The 23916-nt window shown below is 32.5% G+C and overlaps 1 protein-coding gene across 4 annotated transcripts in view; it reads right to left on the bottom strand.

Moving 5' to 3' along the window:
* Window positions 1-800: 800 nt before the first annotated feature.
* The window catches only part of MDGA2 (MAM domain containing glycosylphosphatidylinositol anchor 2), a 797923-nt gene continuing 774807 nt past the window's right edge, over window positions 801-23916 (bottom strand). For 3 of the 4 annotated variants that reach the window (XM_074328195.2, XM_074328196.2, XM_019736030.3), the window contains 3 exons: window positions 20672-20802; window positions 9070-9175; window positions 801-6356 (listed from right to left, as the gene is read on the bottom strand). In XM_074328195.2, the coding sequence (XP_074184296.2) occupies window positions 6268-6356; window positions 9070-9175; window positions 20672-20802 (326 nt within the window). In that variant the 3' untranslated portion in view covers window positions 801-6267. Of the gene's footprint in view, window positions 6357-9069; window positions 9176-10282; window positions 14087-20671; window positions 20803-23916 lie in introns of those variants that run through there. The other variant, XM_088796863.1, reaches the window with a different exon arrangement.

Here is a 23916-nt window from a genome sequence, read left to right as displayed (position 1 = left end):
TGCCATAGAGAAGGTTACAAATTCAGTTGGGAAGCAGATAGGCAGACAACTAAAGAATATTTTAAAGGAATAAAAATACTATAGGATATCAAGTATGGGTAAAGTCTTTAATTTGACTGTTAAACCAAACAGCTTATGCAGAATAAACAGTATGTTAATATATAGTTAGGGGGCAGTTGAGTTTTAAACATGGTTAATGTGTCTGTTAATGTTAATTATATTTGCATTTCCAAAATTTCATGGCTATATTAAGGCATATCATACCAAAGATGAAGCAAAAACTAACCTCAATAGGCAGTAGGGAAACAATGATAAGCAAGTTCATTTTTAGGATTCTATTTATACTGTGGTTCACGCAAATCACTGTCCAGTGTATTATTTGTTTACCGCAGAAGACCCACCTTTAGCCTACAGTGCCCCCATGAAATATGTGATTAAAACTACCATCTTCAATAACATTAGAATTGTTCATCTGCAGTCAATTATTTCACATGTCATACAGAAGACCAGAGTTACTAAAATGAGCCATAATTCTTACATCACAGTTAATTCAGGAAGATTTTAGTGCCTACTTGTTTAACACAATCTTATAAACGATCCTTCACAAAGGATGTGAAAACCAACACATATCTTTAATGGGCTAATTGTGCTTCACTGCAGTGTTGAGTCTATAAAAGCTTTTAGATAGTGAGAGAAATGATGGCATTTTCATCTTAATTTTCAAATATAATTGCCATTTAAATATCTTCTGTTTCTAACTTAAGGGCTTATTGACAGCAGAAATTTCCCCAAAACACTAATGGAGTATTTAACATAATTTTATTTATTGAAAGAAAATCCAAGGGAAAATAACATACAGCTATCTAAAACTACTTAGCAGAAGGAAAATATCAAAAGGAAAAAGTAAGTCAAATCTAAACTTTTGAGATCTAAAATGTAACTAATATTCAATATAAATTTAACACAATGTATATTTGATTAAACTTATACATTTAAATATACTGATGAGCATCAAGAAATAAAAATGAAACCCTGGAAATCCAGGACAACAATTAAGAGCCATAGGAAAACAGATTGAAACTAACAAGCTAATCCCTATTTCATAGAATTTTCCATCATTTTATTGAAAAATAAAAATACATTTTAGCTCAATTCATGGAAAATTAGTACAATTGAAATTAAATTTAATCAGTTGTAAATATTCCCTTGAGAAAACTATTTCAGTTTCTACTCAGAGTTTAACCTCTGCCCTACTCAAAATTTTGAATTCCAATTCCTTATTTTTAATATACTCAATGTGGGTTCAGGGTAGTGAAATCACCACTTATAATTTATTAATCTTTATATTAATAATGTCAAAAAGTAGTTCATAAGCAAATATATGGAATATTTATCTCTCCTTAAATTTACTTCTGTTTCTAAGCAGCCATGAATGTATAATGGATTGATTCTGAATTGACATACTTCACATTCAAATTTCAAGTCTTTAATTCTTACTTTCTCTATATAATAACATGTATTTGTTTATAAATATTATGGATACTCAGCAAAGAAGTTTTTATATCAGATTTGAAAAAAGGTCTGACCATTCTGTGGTAGCTTTCTCCTAAGGTGAAGTAGAAAATGCCAGAGACAATGCTTTTTAAAAATAAGCACTAAGAAAACTAATTAAACTCGTTAGCTATAAAGGAAACACTGTAGGAAGGGAAATAGCTTGGGATTGAACCCTATGATTTTATTGTTTTCACAGAAAATGTAATAACTCCTCATTGAGATCAACTACCCAGTTGCAAGAAGAGTATACCTTCTGCTTTGTTGAGACATAGACGAAGCAATTAGTAAGAAGTAGTCATCAATCAAGAAGAAAATGAATTGGGAGTAAAATTTTTCCAGTTTAAATGTCTGTTGAGATGCCCTGGTCTTTGAAAGGCACATTAAAAAAAAACACAAAAAACAAAAAAACAACAACCCAAAAACATTTTTTGATAAAGAACATGCATTCAAAAGAATCCTTTAAAATCACTCTATCAAAATTAGATCAGTTGTCACCATTTTTCAAATCTATAATCAAAAAGAAAAAAAAATAGATCATGAAAAACACCACAGCCAGTTGCACAGAGTCTTAAGCACAGAACTAAATTAATTAATTGTTCTTCAAATTACATATTTTGATAGATAAGTTTATTATAAAGTCTTTAAAATAAAAATGCATGTTTGGTGAAAAGTTAGTGCAGTTGTCATTCATGTTGTGTCTTTTAAAATATAAAAACAAAGAATGGAATTACTGTTATTATTTGTAACGTGATGTAACTCACTAGCTGGTTTGTAATTCTGATGATTAAAATAATCATACTTTATTGCCATGCCACAGTCAATTCTGTGATATACGTGAAACGAAGTGCCATTAGTTTTGCCTATTACATGACATCGTGGTGTACCATGCATCTTTCAAGTCTCAAAGAAAATTTAATTGCAGGCCAACCTTCTAACCAACTATATACTATTAATCACATGAAACTGAAAAAAAGCATTTTAAACCAGGGATACATAGCATATTGTAATTCATGATGGAGCTAAAGGATAGGTAGCAGGAAAAAAGAAAAAGAAAAAGAAAAGAAAGCAGGGCTAGGTATGTATATAATGTATATAAGAGAAGACCCAGATTTTTAAAAAAGAACACATAAAGGTTATGTTATTTTTTAATAATGTATAGTTGGTGAATATTGAATATAAATCCTACAAATATGATGGGGCTATTATTTTTACTATTGAAAAGAAATAATATTGGGCATGATTTGGCACTTCTGGAAACTTTAGTGAATTTCAATATCTAAGATGTCATTGCTTTTTGGATACACTATTATTTTATATATCACTACACAGAAATGCTGCCAATTGTAATTAAAATAGGTCCAATTGCAGAGAGGTTAAAATGTGGAGAAACAAGCATCTTTAAACTGATGAAACAAAGTAACGTTCCTAATTAATCAGGGATCAATTACTGACAGTAGGAGATTACACAGTATGATCTTTTCCCCCAGAAAATTAAAATCTCCATTGTCTGATGTCTTCCTATGAAAGAACAAAAAAATATTGACATCAATAACACTTAAAATATATTATCAGAAAGGGAAAGGGGGAAATATATTGGTGAGTTCAATCCTTAATAAACACAAAAAATATTAGGAAAAGGAAGGCAGTTGGTAAACAGGTGTTTTAAAGTTGTCATTATCATCACTAATATTAGAGACTACTTAACACAATTCATATTTCACTTACCCCAACTTTTTAAAATGGCCTGCATTTTTATCCATTGAAGCAACTAAACATTTGATCTGCAGTGAAGAACACTGATTCTAAGTTTGTTGGTTTATATAAATGATCCAGAACCCACTTGAGATATACATTTTAATTTATTACCATATCAATAAATCTGATTGCTTTGCTGCTCTTCTGATTGCCCTTTGTTCTTAGCATTTATCAGCAATTTTTCAAAAGTTGAATGAAAATTAATTTTTGAAGTACCAGCCAGTTCTCATGAACTTCTGAACCACTGAGTATTCTCACTGTGTGAAAAGTTACAGAAAGACCTAATATCTTATTAATGTTTAATAGGAGGATTGAAACTTTCACTGACAGCAGTTTTTCTGTGTAGGCTTACATAGGAGAAAAGGAGACTTGACTGTTTTCCCCGAAAGGACATATGTTATCTCAATGTTCTGAATGTAGGTTTTTTAGTTTTTTGCAAACTCCTCCCTCAAGTCAAATTAAAGATCAGGAAAAGACGGCAGCAATGAGTTAAGCCTCTCTTTAGATCTAAAACCTTTTTATTGATATTACCAGAGTGTGCAGAAAATCAATTAAAAAAGATGATCCACTGATGTGGAATAGTGGAGAAAAGTGGTTAGTTGCCACACAAAACGGAAGTCAAGGTAGAGGGAGATTTAGTAAATATTAAGCTGAGTGCCCCAAATATTGTTAACTTTAATCTCTTTGGTTTGAAAAAGTAGATGGGTGACTGTAATTTTTAAAAAATTTCAATATGCCTGATTTGTCCAAATCAGGCATGAAATTCATGTTTACTCTGTTTAATTTAAAGGACTTGGTTTAGCTCAGTTCTGTCATTATCTAGATATTCAGACTGGTCCCCTCTTTAACTATGAAAATACACATTAAATTCCAAGTTCATATTTGTTTCATGTTTTACTTTCAAAGATTTGACATTATTTTTTTACATGTATTACAAATATGGGAAAGTGCATCAGGGAGTTCCCATTAAAATGTCTTCCTGCAGATGTTAAGGTATATGACGCACTAACCATTTATCCCATGGCAACATAACCGATAAATTGTATAACTAGTCTCCTTCTGGTGAAAAGTGAACATTGCTCAACAAACACACATACTGCTTTTCGTACCTTACCTGGAAAGAGGCTTTATTGAACATAGCTGTAAAATTATCTTTTAAGGTGAATTACTGAATTTGCACAAACATTTCTACAGAATTTTTTTTTTTAAAAATCAAGCTGTGTCATTTTTCCCACTACATTTTGTTGTGCTTTTATATTAATATTTGTAAATGTTATAATTTAATACTTATATCCCAATTATTTGCATAATCAGTTTTTTTTAAATCCTGGGGTGTTGAAAGAACATATAGTAATTATAATATTCTTCTTTAGACAAAAGTCTTTTTAAATGAAGTTAAAAGCTGAGATAATTTAAGGAAAAAAAATCTTCAAATTTTCATAACCAACAGGTTTAAGTGAAATTTACAATGCATTGGAAAACTGGCTGGTTAAAGGTATGATTTGTCCTCAGGTAGCTCAAAATTATTTTTACAGGTTTTCGTTTTTTTGTAAAAGTGTTCTTTAATCTTTGTAAAATAATAAAATAATATTTCACAATTTGCACAGTCTGACTAAAGGGCAGAGGCATATTACCCTCAGTATTTAGAATAAAGCCAGATATTTCAGGCCCAGTTCCGCTGTAGAGTTTGTATGTACTGCAATCACGAACATTTTCTTGTTCCCTCTAAAGCTAGGGCCAATTTCATCTCAAATGGAGGCTAGAGTTAAAAAAAATCACTCTTTTGTTTTACCACCTTCTGCACTAAGTATGATCTTAACCTTTTGCTCTGGTTGACCCATTTAATAACCTGGAAGAAAAAAAGTGTTGCTCCCATGTCTGCTCTCAATGGAAGTTATTTTCTAATGGACAATAAGCCGAAAGGCCATGGCTGTCTAGGAAGTCTAGGAAGTCAAACCACAAATATCTTGTCTGCATGGGCTTACAACGCAGCTTCGGTCCTTTCTTCTTCAGAAGCGGCTTTGTTGTCTTGCCTGTAATTTGCACATTTAGGCTCTGTAGTTTGTTTATAAAATAGTTTTACACAAACCACTCTTAGCAGTGCAAGCTTCTGAGTTGAAAATTATTCAGGCTTGTTTCGTTGAAGGCACTTGGTTTCCATGGCAATTTATAAAAGATGGTGGTTTGGTTTCTTCATTGGAACAGATGACGTAGTTTGGGTGTTCAAGTGGCCGCGAGCAAACTCCGATAAGCCTGTGTATTATGTAAGCCCAGGTTTACCATCCTGGATAGTAATGCATGCAAAAAGAGACAGCATACGGTTATCTAGCTTAGCCATGGGAGGAAAACAAATAAAAATAATAGAGGTAGGATGAGGATAAGGTGGGGAGGAACATGAGTGTTTTAAATAATTCTGAGTTCGGGTTCTTTTCAAGGCAGGGTAACAACCAAAGGTGAAAGGGCCTATTTATTCCTCTACATAAAACCTTCTCCAAAGGAAAATAAATGCCAGCTCTTCACGTTACCCTGTTTACAGTGAGGTTTTTGTTGGCAGGCCATTAGGTTTCCATGGTAACAAGCAAACTATTCATTTGAAACAAAACCAGCCATGACTTTGTGCTTTGACAAGAATTTCTATAGCTCTTTTTTTTTTTTTTTCTTTTTTCCAGAGTTCAACCAGATGACCAGACGATGCTATAATCTTTTTAGCCACAAAAGCACCTGAAGGTCTCTTCTCTACTCAGGTCAAGATTATCTTTTATATGTAGTTTGGAATAAGTTATACTTCCATGATGTCTTTTTATCCCCAGTGCTTAAAAAAAAAATTGTTTTATTGTTTTATTTTTGAGTCAGTAGTCAGTGGAGGAATCTTTGGTAGTTTGTTTTTTCCATGTCCATTTACAAAGACTCTTCATGCCAGTGCCTGGTGAATCTTTTATAGCCTCTGCCAGGATAAGGTCACCTTCGAGGACTTAGGATAGAGATGAGGACGAAAACTGGAAAAAGCCATATATGTACTAAAATTCCAACAGCACCATCAACGGAATCTAGAGACAAGGAAAATAAATGCCAAGAAACAACAACAACAAAAAAGGAGAATAAGTATTCTATGTAACTACCAATACAAATTTGGTGAACTAATGAAACAATTTGTGTATATGGAAAACTTTTGTTTTGGTTTTATTTATCAGCATCATTTCCAAGACAAGTGAAAGTTCAGAATATAACTTGGATATATGGTTAGGCATTTGATAAAATAAACATATTTGCAGATTTAAATTGATATAAATGCTATAAAAACTTGTTCAGAAGATATTTTTGTGGGTTTGTGACCGAGGTCAACCTCAGAGTTCTCCTGGCCACATAAAAGCATGTACACAGAAAATTCTCAGAAATCCCAAAAGCTGTTTTTTTTTTTTTTGTTTTTTTTTTTTCCCCAATCTTCCAGAAATCCTTAAGCTTAAAGACTGAGAGAAAAAATTACTCTTGATGAAAACTGGGGAGGGATCAATATGGGCAGGGAAATTAACTACTGTAAATACTGGATTATATATAGTTAGATCAGTCCAATCTGTATCAATTAAGTAAATAATTTTCTGTTTAGTGTAATTTTTAGAAGCATTATGAAGTCCATTCTAACTGAAAAATCTCTTCTGCCCATCTGCCTTGAAATTCTTTCTATAGTTGGTATTTTGTCTAAAGCCTCATGTCAGGGGATACTTTTTTAGAATGCATATCTTAGGTAGGAAGGCTCACACAGGTAAAACCAATAATTCATTAATCTGGTTTAAGTTATAAAATGGCTTTCACTTAGGGGAGAACTGGGTTTTGAAAATAAGAGACATAGAATCTCAGCTTCTGGTGGTGTGGGTAACATTTATTTAGTGCCTGAGAAGCACTGGCAGACAGAGCAGTTAGGAAGAGGTTTTGGACCTCCAGACTGGTTTGTACTAGAAATTAACATTAATTTTATATACATCAAACACTATTGATGTAAATAAACTTAATAAATGATAGTTACGTAGATACAAATGTACCAATACTTTCTCATACCAAAGAGCATATTTTTGTTTAATTAGGATTATTTGTTTTCCTTGTTTCATAGAGGCCAAATAAGAATAACTTTAGTACATGTAGATGTACCTCATTTAAAACACACATATCTCTGGATTTAGTAATTTAAGAAAAACAAAAATATTCTATTGTGTAATAATAAAGTCCCTCTGGGTTTTCATAGTCGTTTCACTGTAGTTACTCTTACCATTTCTGCTTTCTCCTCTGGGAGTAAAATATCTTCTCTTGTTTTCCTCATTTGGAAAGTTTAAGTCAACTTATTAATTTAATTTGTAATATTTCCCAGTATTAAATTATCAAAATGTATAAAATAGTAACTATCTTCAGTTAATATAATGTTTCCATCACTGATTCATGTTGTGAAATTCAAAAGAAATCCCATTCCCCTCTGAGGAGAAAGCATGCTTTTTTATGTGCATTTGACAAAGCTACTTCATTTACTGGTTTTCTAAAGCAACATTAGCCAGACACAGGGAGAAATTTGTACTAAATCTCTTACTTGAAATGCTAAGTGTAATAACAAGAAGGCAAAACTATGAGCCAAACGGCTCACTGTTATACACAATTTTAGTTTTTGTCTTTTCACAATGTTTATAAATGGAGTCAATTCAGTTCACATGAGCAATCACTGGGTAGTTGTACAAATTTGACTTTCAACATCTAGACTGATATAATTTCTCACTAAATATACTTAATTAACAAAGACTGAATTGCTCTAGACTCATACAAAATGGATTATCATGCTCCTTTTGTATGTTCTAAATAATTGATAAGTTATTTTTATACATTTAGTTTGATTGACCCCTCTTTATATGACCACAAAATTAAAGTTTCCAGAGGGTCCTATGAAAACCCTTCAATTGGAGGAATTTTTAATAGGATTGATTTTTGATTTCTCAATTTTAAATGGATTATATAAATGTGACAATTTTGAGAAGCAGCCCAATACATAATTCTGATGCTTCTTGCATTACTTATAATTTTTATTTAAACTTCTTTTATTAAAAAATGGATTTGTGGTGAAGAATATAATTTGAAGATATCATTAAACTATAATGTTCAAACCAGAGTAAAAAAGTGAAACCAAATTATTAAACAATTGAATATAGTGCAGGTAAAAGACGATCAATTATACCAGAAAAAAAGGGCTACTCCTTTACGTAATATATATATATATATATATATATATATATATACACTAAGGCTGTTCACAATATTGAATTTGGTAAAATGCGTAGCAAAAGTTAGAACTAGGAAATATCTTCATAAACTGAGGGAGTAAAAACAGCTACATCTATATAAATGTGTGATGAATATATATATATATATATATATATATATATATATATATATATGTATATATTAGCCAAATATTTTCCTAAAAGTTAAAAAATTCTGAAATTAATAATATGAATTAAAATATTTTAAAATCTTAATTAAAAGTCAAAGTGTGCTTGCCATACACATCTCTAAATCAAAATTACTTTTATTTTACCCTAGGTTAAATAAGCATACAGTACGACAATATTTTGATTTTAAGATATCTTCAAAATTTTAGGGTCTCCTATATAAGAAATTCTAAATAAACAAACTAAAAGTAAATGTTTTATCACTTGAACATATTTGCTTAATAGTAATTACATTACTTTAACTTCACATCAAACCAATTTATGAAGAGACACTTACTCTTAGTTGTTAGGTCTTGTTTTGCACATTCTCCTTCTGCAATTGATACATCATCAATGGCAATGTCACCTTCTATTCCAGGACCTCGAATACCTTCAAAAATGAGCTAAAATATGAATGAAACAAACCTAAATGTAGAGCTCTAATTTGCTGAATAATTTCTACTGAGAAATTGAGGAGTGAAACCTAAAATTGTCACCAATCTCAGGCATCTTTTATTCTTGAAGGTCTCCAAAATTGTTACTTAAAAAAAAACAAGACTATATTAACAAAACAAATATGGGGATCTTCTTTGCATAGTATTAGTTTTTCACAGCAAAAGCTCTTTGTTGATTTACAAACAAACCTACACTTAATTGAATAATATAACAAAACAGTAATTACAAATGCTATTACTTTTTCATTTTCAGGGATGAGGAAAAAATTTTTTTGAGCAGTATTTCTCTGAAATAGATTTCCTCCGAATTTCTCTAAACATATCTCATAACACTGGTTTTCTATAAATATTTTAAGGAACGAATCAGTTTTAGATTCTTTACAATAGTATTGTGTTTATTGAAGCCTCAAGCAAGGATTTACCATCTCTATGAAATTGTTGGATCTTTTACAAATATGGGGAATAGATTCCTTATATTCCTCAGGTGTTGTAATATAACTCTATGATTTCACTTTTGATATTTTATTTTTAAATACTTGAATATATTTATGGGTCTACTTATGTTGAGTGTTTAGTAGCCAACCTTTGAATTTCCAATATCTAGAACAGTGTGGTTGGCACTGAGGCTTGCTACATGAACGTTGAAAGAATAGATGAATGAAATAATCTCCCTTTATTACTAAATTCTGGATACAATTACCATATAGGGAGAAATAGCAAATTATTAATATTATGATAATTATAGCAATTATTATTTCATTTTTACAGAAACAAGACTCTTTCTGAATTTACTCTATAACCTCACAATTATTTGCTGCTTCCAGCAAAATCTTTTATTCCTTTTGATACTAAAAGGCAACCTATGCATTTTGTGATTATATTCCCAGAAAAAATTTCTACATGTAAAAATTAAATATCTTGCTTGGTCTTTCCAAATAAAAGTTAGCTTAACAAAGAGCTATTTCAACAGCAAGCTGATGAATGCATTTTAATAGAATTTCTAGCCTTATTGCAACAATTTAGAATGAAAGTCAATACCAAAGGCTTTTGTGTGTGTGTGTGTGTTTGTGTGTGTGTGTGTGTGTGTGTGTGTGTGTGTGTGTGTCTTTGATAGTATCTTAATATGGCTTCTTAAGGTAAATTTGTGGTGATTTTCAGAGAATTTTGGCATCCTTTAAGGAGCAACCTTTGATCCATTGGTCTCTGTGCGATCTTAATTTTATCACTTCAACTCTCTAATTTGTAAACAGAGAAATTAGTTATCAACTTTTGTATTGAGTCCTTGTTCCCCACTTGAATAAAGTCCATTAAGGTAAGAAAAATTTTCATAATTTGAAGGAGAAAAAATTTGAGAAATTTTTCTTACTATATTTAATTCCTGTAGAGAGGGTTTCCTGCTTACTTATGTTGAGATAAGCATGTTAATAGTGTCCAAAGCCATTTCTTTGAAAGCATCCAAAATGTCCTGTATCACTGAAGCCATGATAAAATGGCAGGCCAGTGTTAAAATATTCAGAACCAAGTTGGCAGTATATGAATGCTCAATCCTCAAGATCGGCAATGAAGCATTACTTTGTCCAGAAATAATGACTTACATTTGACTTGGGGTGGTGTTTTGGAAGGTATGTTAGAAGTAGCTAAAAAGTCCTGAGAGGACTATTAAAATCACAAGTTAGGATTCAAAAAACAAACAAACATTAGTATAAACATTCAAGAGAATGGAATGTGGAAAAGGAGAATTCATATTAATGGCTGCACCATTTTTCACCTTATAGATACAGCATAATTTATTTAACCAGTTCCTTATTGTTATTGCTAGCCAATAGAATTAATTTCAGCTATTCTGAACAAGGCTGAGATGACTACATTTCAAAACATTTTACACAGAATTATTCAGTACACATGGATTTTTAAGGTCATTAGAAGCTGCTGCTATCAGAATCCCATGAAAAGGCACTATCATTTTCCTAGCCATGTGTTCTTAAGTCTTTTGGGTATTTCCCTTTCTTTTAATATATGCCACTTACCTGGTAGAGAATCAATGTTAGAGTAATCTCAGTGATTTTCCCACCCCCTTCTTTTTGTTACTTATGTGATGCTGTCTTCTCTCCTGAAGATAACAACACAAATGGAATGTCATCTTGGAGAAAGTCAGAACTCATAGATTCATGCTGCTGTGAGTCTCATTCCATAAAATCAAACATCCCCCCTTTGGCCACAAGGCTAACACTTTATTGAATGCAAGTGGAGTGCTGTCATCACAAATTTTTCTTTTATGCAGGTATTTTAAAGGATCGAATTGAATCAAGTATAGATTTCTGCCTCTCAGTCAAGTTTTAATTCTGGAATGAAGCAGGAATACGAATGTATCAGTCAGGGAAATTTGGTTTGGTTAAGAGGAAACCACCTCAGTCACCAAGAGTTTTAATTTTAAAAGACGAAGTGAGAAGGGAAATGGCATATAAACACCTCTTGCAGTAGAATACATGGTTTGCAATGTAGCCTTGGCAGAGATAAGGGGATTGCATTCCCATGGACTTTGTGTCAGAAGTGAGATGTTGGTGAAAAGGCTAATACATGGTAAGGGTAGGTTAGAATATTCTGCATCTGCTAACACTTGAAATTGGACAGGAACTGAAGTCATAAACCTTTATTTGGGAAGGATGCTCGAGAAACGGGCTTGGGAGTACATGGATTTTCCATCTTAGCTCTGTAGAGGTGAGTAGATAATAAAATTATCCACAATTTTTAAAATTTAAAGTTCACAATCATTTTCAATAAGGTCTTGTTACTTTGAGTTAAGAGTCAATATACAATAATGGGGTTATTAAAAATCAAAACTAAAATGTATAAATCATCAAAATCATTCCCGAACTTTTCAAGACTGCTTTCCCTGGTATGATCCTGTCATTACAGCATTTCAAAATTTCTGTTACTAACTTTAAAGTATGAAACACTCCTACTTTCACTATTAATTTCTTGTTTCTTCCCTTGCATCTCCCTCCCCTTGCAGCTTGATTAAAAACACAAGGTGGGATCCAGGCTTATGCTAAAAACAAAAGTCCCCAAGCAGAGAGGTTGTGAAGGATACTGCCACCCTTCCTTTGTGGTCAGACTGAGAGGGGGTGTTGAGGAGCCTTTCCAGGTAAACGTCAGAGACCATTGACTGACGTAATTTAATAAGCACGCTGCCGCAATGCTGGCCGTATGTTGATTGTACATGTGTAGTTGGTTTAATAGCAAAGATACAAATGATCAAAAGTCAAATTTTCACACATTCAGAGATCTGCCTATATCTAGACTATTCTTTTATGTGAATACTTAATTCCTTGATGACCTGAATGAATTGTTACAGTAATAAAAGTTGACTGATTTATAAATCTATTATTTACATTTACCTGTACAACCATGGATAAAAGAGTCTGTCGCTGCATAAAGCAAGCTGATTACTTTCTATATAAGCATAGCAAGTGTTTTATATATTGTGTGGAAATACATCAAGGAATTAGTAGTAGTTATTAATAGAATGATAAAAATATTTTCTGACAATCAAACTCTTGGTACAGTTATAATTAGTGTTTTATAATATTTATTTGTAATCTTGTGATGACAGGAAATCTAATCCAACAGGCCAGAGAAATGTTGTAGTCTTCCTCAGGGTCCTACTGGAACAGGAAGAAAAGGGTCCTGAGCAGTATGTTTGTTTGTTTCCTTTAAATTTCCACAGCAGTTTATTATTGAGAAGATATAGATTGCGTTTCACTTCTCTTGATTCTCACAAATAAATATTTATTGCATTGTTATTTTTATGCGCTGAACTCCATCTACAATTACATCTTTGAATGATTATAACAAAATTGTATAGATTCTAATAAACTCATCAATGGCTTCTAGACTAAGACCTATAGGGGTACATTTTTCTTTATATTGTTTTTGACTGTGAGGTAGATATCAGAAATAAAATGCAAAGGTATTACATTTAAAGAATGTACTTTGGCCAAACTTTCAAGTGTTTATAAAAATAAATCCTTGGTGACAAACAGCTTTTTCTCAAATATAAAAATGAAGAACTATAGAAATTAATTATAATATGTATCTCAATTTGGAAGATGTGATCTGTATGCAATGAAAATAATCTGAATTATATTCACTTAGAGAAGAAATGCTCTCTAATTGAATAGGTTAAATTATGTCATATTTTTATGATGTACCATCAGGATTCTGACTCCTATTACATTACAGAGATAAAACCATATTCCTTTCCTCTTCTGTACTTCCGAAATACATTTGGTTTAATTGCCATGAAGAAGGAATTAACGGTATCTAGTTACTTGGAGAAAAATGTTGAAGTTTAGGTCTCCTAAAAGAGGGTTCAAATTATGCAAAAGCTGTTCTTCACATATAATCAGGTTGATATTATTTAAAATGGTTTTCCTCACTGAAATGACAAGTTTAAAATTGTGATATTTTCACAGTGTGTGTGTATGCAATTCAGCAGCCTCTCAGTAAGCAAGCAAAACTGCATAGTCAGAAAGTTAACTCTTGGTGGGTAAATTCAAGGGGAAATTTTGAAAAAAATATATGTGGAATTCTGTATTAGAATCATACAACACAAAATTATTTCATTGACTGACAGTTTCTTACATATAATTATTTGAAGCATATACATATAGATGTTAACACAGAGATAGAGCTACAGATGATCCTATCAAAACTTGTGTTCAAATATATTTTCTCAGTAAGAGAAGAGTTACATGCAGCAGTAATGTAGAGAACGCATCAAAGAATACAGTAATATTCTGATCATCTGACGTCAATGTTAATGCTGCCTTCCACAAATGTTCGTCCTATTATTTCTTCCTGCCAAGAGATACACAACTTCTGATTATTATTGCTAAGGCAACCACAAAGCCTAAGAATGCAGTTTGGAAACTGACAGTATAGAACACGTTGATAAACTTCAGGATAGAAATAAATCTGAAACTATTAATTATTAATTAAATATGAATTAACATTAATAAGTTCACCGTTATGTTATTACTGGTTCGGCAAATAATTGGACTATCCTGAACAAATCCAAAGGATATCTGAAAAGAGGCAAATTATAAACTAGGTGGGTAGCTTTAGCTTTTTCCTTGGGGAAGCTTTACAAATATTCACAGTGAGTTTAGCTTCAAAAGACTCTGCTGATAGAACTTGCTGGATGCATGTCAATTAATTGGCTGTCAAAGCCTCTAATCTGAAATAATACCATGAGAGTTTAACTGTTGGCAAAGACAGAAATAGGTCACCCTGGGAACTGACTGGAAAATGTTTTCAATGGTTGCTTTAGGAGACATCATCACGTCTATATAATTGCTGTGGAATTTGACATAGGAATGCCAGATATGTGTCTACATGAGCATGTGATATCTACTTAGGAAGACAGTATTTTCCAGATTAATATTAGTCTTAGATAAATGTAAAGGCAGGATGATATCATAGGAACACTATACTCTCTTTTCTAATCCCTGTTCAATGCCAATGATTTGTGTGATTTAAGATCAATTGTCTCAACATCTATTTACCAATCTTTAAATGAGGTTATAAGAATAGAAGATCTCCAGAATTACTTTCACTGATAACTAAGAAAATGAAAAGACAGTATTGTTGTGTCGTTAGCTTTCTCTTAGAAACATTTAAAATATACTATAAAAGAAGTAATATACAAAAACAAAATGGTTAAATGTTTTCCTTGGTGTAGAATATAAAATATAAGTGACATTCTAAGACTAACACTATATTAATTTTACTTTTTTTTGTTGTTGAAATTTTGCCCTAATCCTTCCAAATACAGCAAAATATACTTTTATTGTGCGCACCGATCATGCTAAATTAATAGAAAAAGAGCCCCAAATAAATTTTAGTATGATAAAACTTCTATTTTTCCTGCAAAGCACAACAGAATAATTTTATTTTCAGCTAAGCAAACTAATTGGACACACTCAAAGGACTTTGTAAGTGGTTATTTTTAAAAGGGTTTATGGCTCAAACTAATTTAAAGGCATGAAATTTCAAACAAATAAAACAACATAAGTGTTAGTGAAACAGAGGCTCAAAATCACTTGTGTTTCATTTAGAATTCCAAGAGGTAAGAGAGATACTTTCCACTTGAATTAAAGACATCCTAGAATCCCACAAAGCTACATTTGAATAATATCAAAACTTGTCACAACTTAATTTATATGATAATGTATTCTATACAATTGTTATGGTGCTTTCCTGGTAGGCATTACATAACAAAGCAAGTATTTTTACTTGGTTCAAAAAAGGTTATAAACAACTTTTGAGTTAAAAATACTTAGTCTGAAAAAAACTTCAAAATAAGAAACTCAAAAACAAAACAAAAACAAAAACAAAATGGTAAGATGATGCACTGTTTCATGTTTCCTTAACAATCCAGATTTATGAAATAAAAGAAGGTCCTTAGCCAGTGGACCTAAAAGTATATTAGGGAATGAAAGAACATAGATATCTAAAAGAAAAATATGATTTTATTTATCTTTATTTTCTACTAGAAATTTAAATAACTTAGAAATGCATTGATCCAAAATATTTACTTCTTGATTTGCTTCCAGCCGAGATAGGATAACAGGAACCAGATGTATCTTCCCATCTGAAACAACTAAATAACGGAACAGAATTTATGAAATTGGGATGTTCAGGACACTAGACATCAGGTAATGAAGAACAGTGATTCCTGAGAGATGGGAATCAGACAAGGTGAGTCCAACAATTGTCCCATACAGAATTTACAGACCATGAAGCAAGCAGAACAAAGAGGGAAACTGGGAGAAAATCTGAGTTGAGGCATGGAGCTGAGATCCCACGGCACCTGGAATGTGCAGGGAAGAACGCCATCAAAGAAAGAGCTGCACAGAAAGAGATCTGTAGGTACTCACAAAAGTACTGATCAGGATATGAATGTGAGGAAACCACCCAAGACCTGGAAGAGAACTGGAGGGATATAGTTAAGGTTACAGCACCCAGCTCACACAGGACTTGGAAAACCTCATAATTCATGGGGCATTGCTAGAGTACTCAGAAGACTCATCCCGAGTTGTGAGAAATAATTAACCGTATACCAAACACTGCTCAGCTCTCACCTAACAAATCCTAAAAGCAAGACGAACAATGATCAAATTGTTTCCAAGAAATTTTCCATCTCCAATCAAGTTCAAGAATATTTACAGAAATACAAAAATATCCAGCACCTACCAAGGAAAAATGCACAATGTCTGAGACCCAATCAGACTACCAGACATGCAAAGAAGTAGGAATATAGTTATTTTTGTAATGAGAGAAAAAAAAAAAATCAATCAAAGCCAACCAAGAACTGACATAGTTGTCAGCATTAGCAGACAATGACATTAAAACAATCATTATAACTGGATTTCATATGTTCAAAACATTAACTAGAGACATGAGCAATCTTTTTTTAAAGACATAAATTGAGTTTATAGAGATGAAAAGTACAATGGCTGAGATGAAAAATACACTGAATAGCACTGAGGGCAGATTAAACATTTCAAAAGAAATGATTCGTGAATGTGAAGACAGAATAAATCTATCAAAAAAATTAGAAAAAAAATTAAAAATTAAAAATCATTAATGAGCTGGGGTCTTGTATATGTGTAATTGGAGTCTTCAAAGAGGAGGATGGGGAGCAAAATATTTAAGAAACATTAACCATAAAATCCTTACATTTTATCAAAACTATAAACCCATAGATCCAACAATTTCCATGAACCCCAAGAACATGAAAAACGGAAACTATACAAAAGCACATCATAGTTAAATTGCTCGAAACTAGTGATAAAAAGAAAACCTTAAAAGCAACCAAAGAAAAGTCACATTATATAGAAAAATAACAATAAAAGTGTCAGCAAATTTATTCTTGGAACAATGCAAACAAAGATAGGGGAACAGCAGCCTTAAAGTTCCAAAAGGAAACGCTGGAATACCATACTCAAGAGGAAATATATTTCAAACAGTAAGGGTGAAATAGACTTTTTCAGAAGTACAAAAGGTGACAAGAATTCATGTTTAGCAGACCCACACTACAATAAATGTTGCCTAAAATCCTTTAGGCAAAATAAAATTGATACCAGGTGGAAACATGCCTCTACTAAAAGGAACAAAAAGTGCCAGAAATGATAACTACTTTGGGCACCAACTAGGAAAATCCAGTCTGATTTCTTGGTTGGAATGAGAAGAGCTCATTATAGTTAAATTTTCCCAGGTCTAACACATTGTGAATAAAGCTTTATTCGTTTGAACGTTCTTGAGCATCTGCTTTGAACATTCTTGTAAATCTCTTTCTGTGAATGTAATGCAAATTGCTGAGGCTGCAGCAAACTTGTTGTCATTAGTGTGAGTTGTAAAAATGTTTCACTCAGAATTTACACTGACCACACACTTCCTGGTAACAAAAGAGTAACTCAAGTCTTGAAATCCCTTCTTTTAATCAACGTTTCTGGGAATGGGATGTAATGGCCTAAGATCGGCTAGATCACAAAGAAAAGCAATTCCTTTCTAAGAGATTGCGTTGTGAAACCTGGAGCTGGCACGCTCCCTCTTGTTTCTTTCCCTTATGGAACCCCTCTCATTACTCATAAGGGCATCCTCTTCAGGATTCTGCCTGCTGTAAGATCCTGAATAAAGAATTCATTCCCTTGAAAAAACAGAAGAAAACAAAATCTGTACTTTTTCTAATGTGAAAAATGAAAGAATAAAATAGCTATTAGCATAAATCATATAATAAGTTAATATCTGCCTGTAGATAATTACATTAATTCTGAATAGTGAATCATTTTCGTTAAGATGATGGTTTTACTAATTTCCTTACCACCTTATGCAAATTTCTCAAGAATGAACACTCTCTGTAATGATAGGTCCACTGGACTCAACCTGCTTTCCAGTTTTGAGTATCACTGTCCTTAAATTCTGTGGGCACCAAACTTGTCTGGATCTCCTTCCATTTTAAAAAGACTACACGATTGAACTCCTCTTCCAGAGTCCATGTAAATAATTGGTTAATGTTCTGCATGGTTTCATTCTTTAATCACTGTTCACATAAGTATACTTTTCCTTGGAAATGTCAACCACTCCCACAGTTTTAGGTACCACATAGAAACTGATGACTCATGAATACCTATGTCCCCAAAGCTTCAGATAAATGTATACAGCCACCTTCTGCACATCTGTAAAGAGATATTCCACAGGCACCTTATATTAACATGCCCAAGACAGAAGTAACCTATTTCTCCCTGAAGCTTTATCTCTTTCCCTCTACCTGTTATTTAAGGGAAGGCGGAGCATAAGCACTACCCAACTGTTCCTACTTAGAAAGTTCTTAGTCATTCACGTCTACATCCCATATCCCCAACATAAAAATGTCCTTCTATTATTTACACCTAAATGTAATCTTGAAATCATTCACTTTGCTTTAAACCCTTCTGTAGTGTTTTCCTTTTATGTGGATCTTACAATGGTGTCCTACTTGATTTGCCAGCCTAATTTTAGCTCCTTGAACCCAAGTGTTGTAGCAAGTCATCCCCTAGGTAAAATCTCTCAAAGCCTCCCCATTGCTGAAGCTCCTCAGGTTCCTTAAGCTCATGTCACACTAGTCTTTGATTTATTTTAGTGAACCAAATTCCAGGTAAACGTCTTTCAGTTTCTCTGGCAAAATCCTGTGGTATATGACCTCAATGTTGCTGTTTACTCTGCTGCAATATAAATGTGAGCCCTTTCTCTACTTTGCAATCCTCTCTTCAGTTCAGGTTTTGACTCACACAATCAACTTTTCTTGACTCATCTCCCCATTCTTTTTCATTAGGTATGCTCACAGAACCTCGTGCATAACTCTGTGACTGCAGTCATTACAGTATGTGATGTATATGTTTTAACATGCATTCCTATGATTCTGAGGTAGATAATAATTTTTAAATCTTCACGCCTAGCAATGTGCCTGGCACACAGTAGTGGCTCAATAAGTATTTATTGAACTGTTGTCAATGACAATAAATGATTGTCCTGAAGGTGTCCAATAAATATTTATTAAATTGATGTCTATGACAACAAAGGATTATGCTGAAGAAAACTTTAATATAACTATTGTCTTAAATATTTATTGTATATATATTTAATAATTTTATGTTGGCAAGGTAGTCATGTAGGAAGCAAAACTGTCTAGAGAAACATCAACTTTTTAGAAAGAAGGGCTCTTTGATGTCTGTATTGGTATGCACATTTTAATATTAAGGTTACTTTTATCAGTAATGGTTTGGAGTTCTGTCTCTCAAGTTTAATTTGATTTAATGATATATTGCAATGGATTCAATTTTCACAACCGTATTCTCCTTCATAGAAACAAAATGATTCTCAGGGTCTATGATTTGAGTAGCTTTTATGTGATTGTAGATAATAAGCTAGTCTTACGCCATTATTCTTTACTATTGTGAACAACTGTATGCATTTTTATCATTCTGGTTAGATTTAGAAGTGCAATTTCTAGATAAAAGCCATTAGGATTTTGTAGATTACAAGAAAAGGACATCCTAGAAAAAAACCAAAACAAACATATTTGAGCTGTCAGATTTTCCATACCCTTACTGTATATGCCATGAAATACATCCAAAACTCACCAATAGGAAAAAAAACAAACAAACAAAAAAACCCAAAAAAACTCAGCCTGAGTATACCATATATATATATATATATATATATATATATATATATATATATATATATATATATATAATACAGTTATTAAAATAACTAAAAGTTCATGATTTTCTCCACTGAAATGGTTTCATGAAATACTGTTTCTAGCCATAATGGCCATTGTTATAGTCATTAAAATTTCTTTTATATATTTGCAGCTAACTCTTAATTCAGTCTAAGCTTATTTCTTTTCTATATAAAAACAAAGAAAAATAACTTGTTTAAAGTTCTCTGATTTTGAATTCAAAGTGATAATTTATTAAAAATGATATTACCTCAAAGAGAAACAGTTTTCAAAAGTATATAAAATTGCATCAAGTAACAATCAAACAAATTAATTGAAAATTGATTATGCAGCTTCCATAAGAAACTATTTTATTTGTCTCTAGGGAACAAAATATGCAAGTGTGATTTTATAGAAATGCATTACATTTTCTCCAGGTAAACCATTTGATGGACTATTATTCAAACATATTTTGATAGAGGTTAATCAATAAAGGAAAATGACATTTTTCTTTATAAAACAGCTTTTACAACTAAAGAGAACCTTAATCATATGATTTTTCTGAAGCCCATACAACAGAATTTCTGAATATTCCCATTATCATGCTTGTTTAAGGTCTGCCTTGAACGTTATGCTCACATACAGCAATCTATCCACAGAAATGATTGTTTTCTTACCTGAAATGAAGTAATTGGATATATATTAACATGAGCCTCATTCCATCGTTGTCCTTTATTCCCACTTGAAGACCACAATGGATTCTCTATCTTTGTCTGTCCTTTCAAACGTAGATAAACATTTAAAACACCTAAAAATAACAAAGACATTTAATTTTGTACATGTGGTTTTGCTTCAACTTTGTTCTCCTTGATCAAATACTTTTAAAAATGAAAATTTTTAGAACACTCTAGTGTCTCCTCCTCTCTTCCTCTCTCATTTCCAGTTTCACACTTATGACTTTTGGCATGTGAGGCAGGCCACCAGAGATAATCGTGTCCTAATCCTTAGAACCCATGAATGTTACTTGATATGACAAAGAGATTTAGCAGGGTGTGATTTAAAGATCGTTTTTTTTTTTTTTTTTTGGCTGTTCCATAGTATCCGTGATTTTTCTTTTTTTAAAATTAAAGATTTTAGTCAAGTTACATAGGTTTCAGGTGGACAATCCTGTAATACATCATCATCACTTTGTGTGTTCACCACCCAGAGTCAGTTTTCCTTCCATCACCATATATTTGATCCCTTTTATCCTCATCTACCACCCCACTCCCCACTTACCCTCTGGTAACCACTAAACTATTGTCTATGTCTATCAGATTTGTTTCTTTGTTTGCCTTGTTCCTTTGTTGCTTTCAGTTTTGTATACCACATATCAATGAAATCATATGGTTCTCAACTTTTACTGACTTATTTTGCTTAGCATAATAATCTCAAGATCCATCCATGTTGTCTCAGATGGCACTATTTCATTTTTTCTTATGGCACAATAGTATTCCATTGAGTACATATACCACATCTCCTTTACCCAATCATCTGTCGAAGGACACTTTGGTTGTTTCCGTGTCTTGGCCACCATAGATAAAGCTGCAGTGAACATTAGAGCACATATATCTTTATGAATAAATGCTTTCAGATTTTTTGGGGAGATACCCAGGAGAGGGATTGATGGGTCATATGGTAATTCTATTCTTAATTTTCTGAGGACCTTCTACACTGCCTCCCATAGCAGCTGCACACATGTGATGGAGAAAAGACAGCCTCTTCAATAAATGGTGCTGGGAGAACTGGAAAGCCATGTGCAAAAGAATGAAACTAGACTGCTAGCTGTCACCACAAACCAAAATTAAGTCAAAATGGATAAAAGACCTAAACTTAACCCCTGAAACAATAAACTGCATAGAAGAAAACATAAGTACTAAATTTATGGCCCTTGGGTTTAAAAGGATTTTATGAATTTGGCTTCAAAGACAAAGGAAGTACAAGCTAAAATAAATGAATGGGACTATATGAAACTAAAAATCTTCTGCACAGCAAAAGATACTATCAACAAAATAAAGAGGCAACCAACCGAATGAGAGAAGATTTTCGCAAACAGTGCCTCCAATAAAGGGCTAATATCCAAAATACATAAAAATTTTGAGATTGGGAAATTATCATCTAGGTGGGTAATAAATGTAATCACATACATCATTATTAGATGGAAGTAGAAGGAGATTTGGTACAGGTAAGGTCATATAAAAGAGAAGATACTATGAAGCTATATTTGAAGATGGAGGAAGGAGCCGCGAACCAAATACAGAGGGTGGCAAAAAAAAACAACGTATTCACATTTTAAGAAAGGAAAAAACTGTATTAAAATTGTAAAACAAGGCATGATGCTACTACTGGTAGCATTCATTTGATTAATGCCATCTTTTGAACTAACATCATACTACACATTGCTACCATAATTCAATTCAACTTTGAAAAGTATTACATAGATAACATCTCTTAAAATGTGTACATTTTTTTGGCATCCCTGGTATAAACCACTTCTAGAAGCTAGAAAAGGCAAGGAAACAGGTTTTTCCCTAGAGCTTTCAGAAGGAACTAGCCCTGCTAACACCTTATTTTCAGCCCCGTTATACTCATTTTGGATTTCTGTGCTCTAAAACTGTAAGATAACACATTTGTGTTGTTCTAAGCCACAGAGTTTGCGGTCACTTATTGTTTCATTGGCAATAGGAAACTAACATAGCATGTAATCATGTACTGACTTACTCAAAGTCTGACTCTAATTAATTGTGTTGCTTATACTATCAGTTAGCATCTCTTTTTCAGTTTACTTCATCCAAGTCTCATTTTTCTTCTAAAAGAATTACTTGAAAATAAATGAAAAATAGCTTTGTTTCATAATTTTATATATCACTGACAACAGTTTCATGTCCTGCACATAGTAATAATAGTAATGATGATGAAACACTTCCTTCAGATAAGGACTTAAACCTCTTAACAATTCTATGAAGAACTGTCCACTAGAGGACATTTCTGCAGGGAATAATTCTAACTACTGAGGAAGAACCTTCTGGTTTTCTTATGCTCAATCAATATTCCCGATTGCTCTTCTCCCAGGACTCTGACCTCCCCATCCCTGTTCTGCTGTCAACTCCTTTAAAGCTGCTATGTTGCTATATTGTAAGCCTTGGGTTCTTTCAGTCTTATAGGAGTACAGAGTATCCATCAGGCAAAGACTCATGGGGAACCCCATACAAACTTCTAGAGTCAACCCTGTATTCCTCCCTTCTTTCTGTTACCCTGACTCACAGATTCTAATTACTTCAGCTGCCCAGTGCTCTGATCTCTGCCTCCTGAAGTTTATCCTTCAGGTTTTTAGTGCATTTCTGTCTCATTCCGTTAGATGTAAGACCACACACATATATATATATATATATATATATATATATATATATATATATATATATATATATATATAATACACATTTGCATAAATATGAATACCCACTTTTTAAACAACAATAGCAACAACGACAAAACTGCATCCTTCACATCACAGCTGTCACTTGCTAGCTAGGTGATCTTGGCTTAGTGTCTTAATCTCTCTATCTCAATTTCCTCATCATATAAGTGATGATGATAATAGTAACTAGCGTAAGCTTTTTGTGAGGAATAAAATGAATTAAAACATGTAAACCACAAATTATGTCTCTTACATGGTCTTCATATGTTTTATTATCTATCAAGATATTCAAATGAGATTTCCCTATTTCTCTATTGATGCAGTGAATTATATTAGTACATTTCTTAGTGTTGAACTATGACTATATTACAGGAATAAATTGTACTCGATAATCGACTACTATCTTTTTATGGTTAAGTTGCTAGTTTGCATTTAGGAATATGCATATATATTTATATATAACAT

The sequence above is a fragment of the Rhinolophus sinicus genome, chromosome 3 (genome assembly GCF_057876585.1).
Source record: "Rhinolophus sinicus isolate RSI-liver-muscle chromosome 3, RSI-T2T, whole genome shotgun sequence".
NCBI lineage: Eukaryota > Metazoa > Chordata > Mammalia > Chiroptera > Rhinolophidae > Rhinolophus > Rhinolophus sinicus.
Note: the sequence above shows the minus strand (reverse complement) of the source record. Positions and strands in the feature narration are given on the sequence as shown.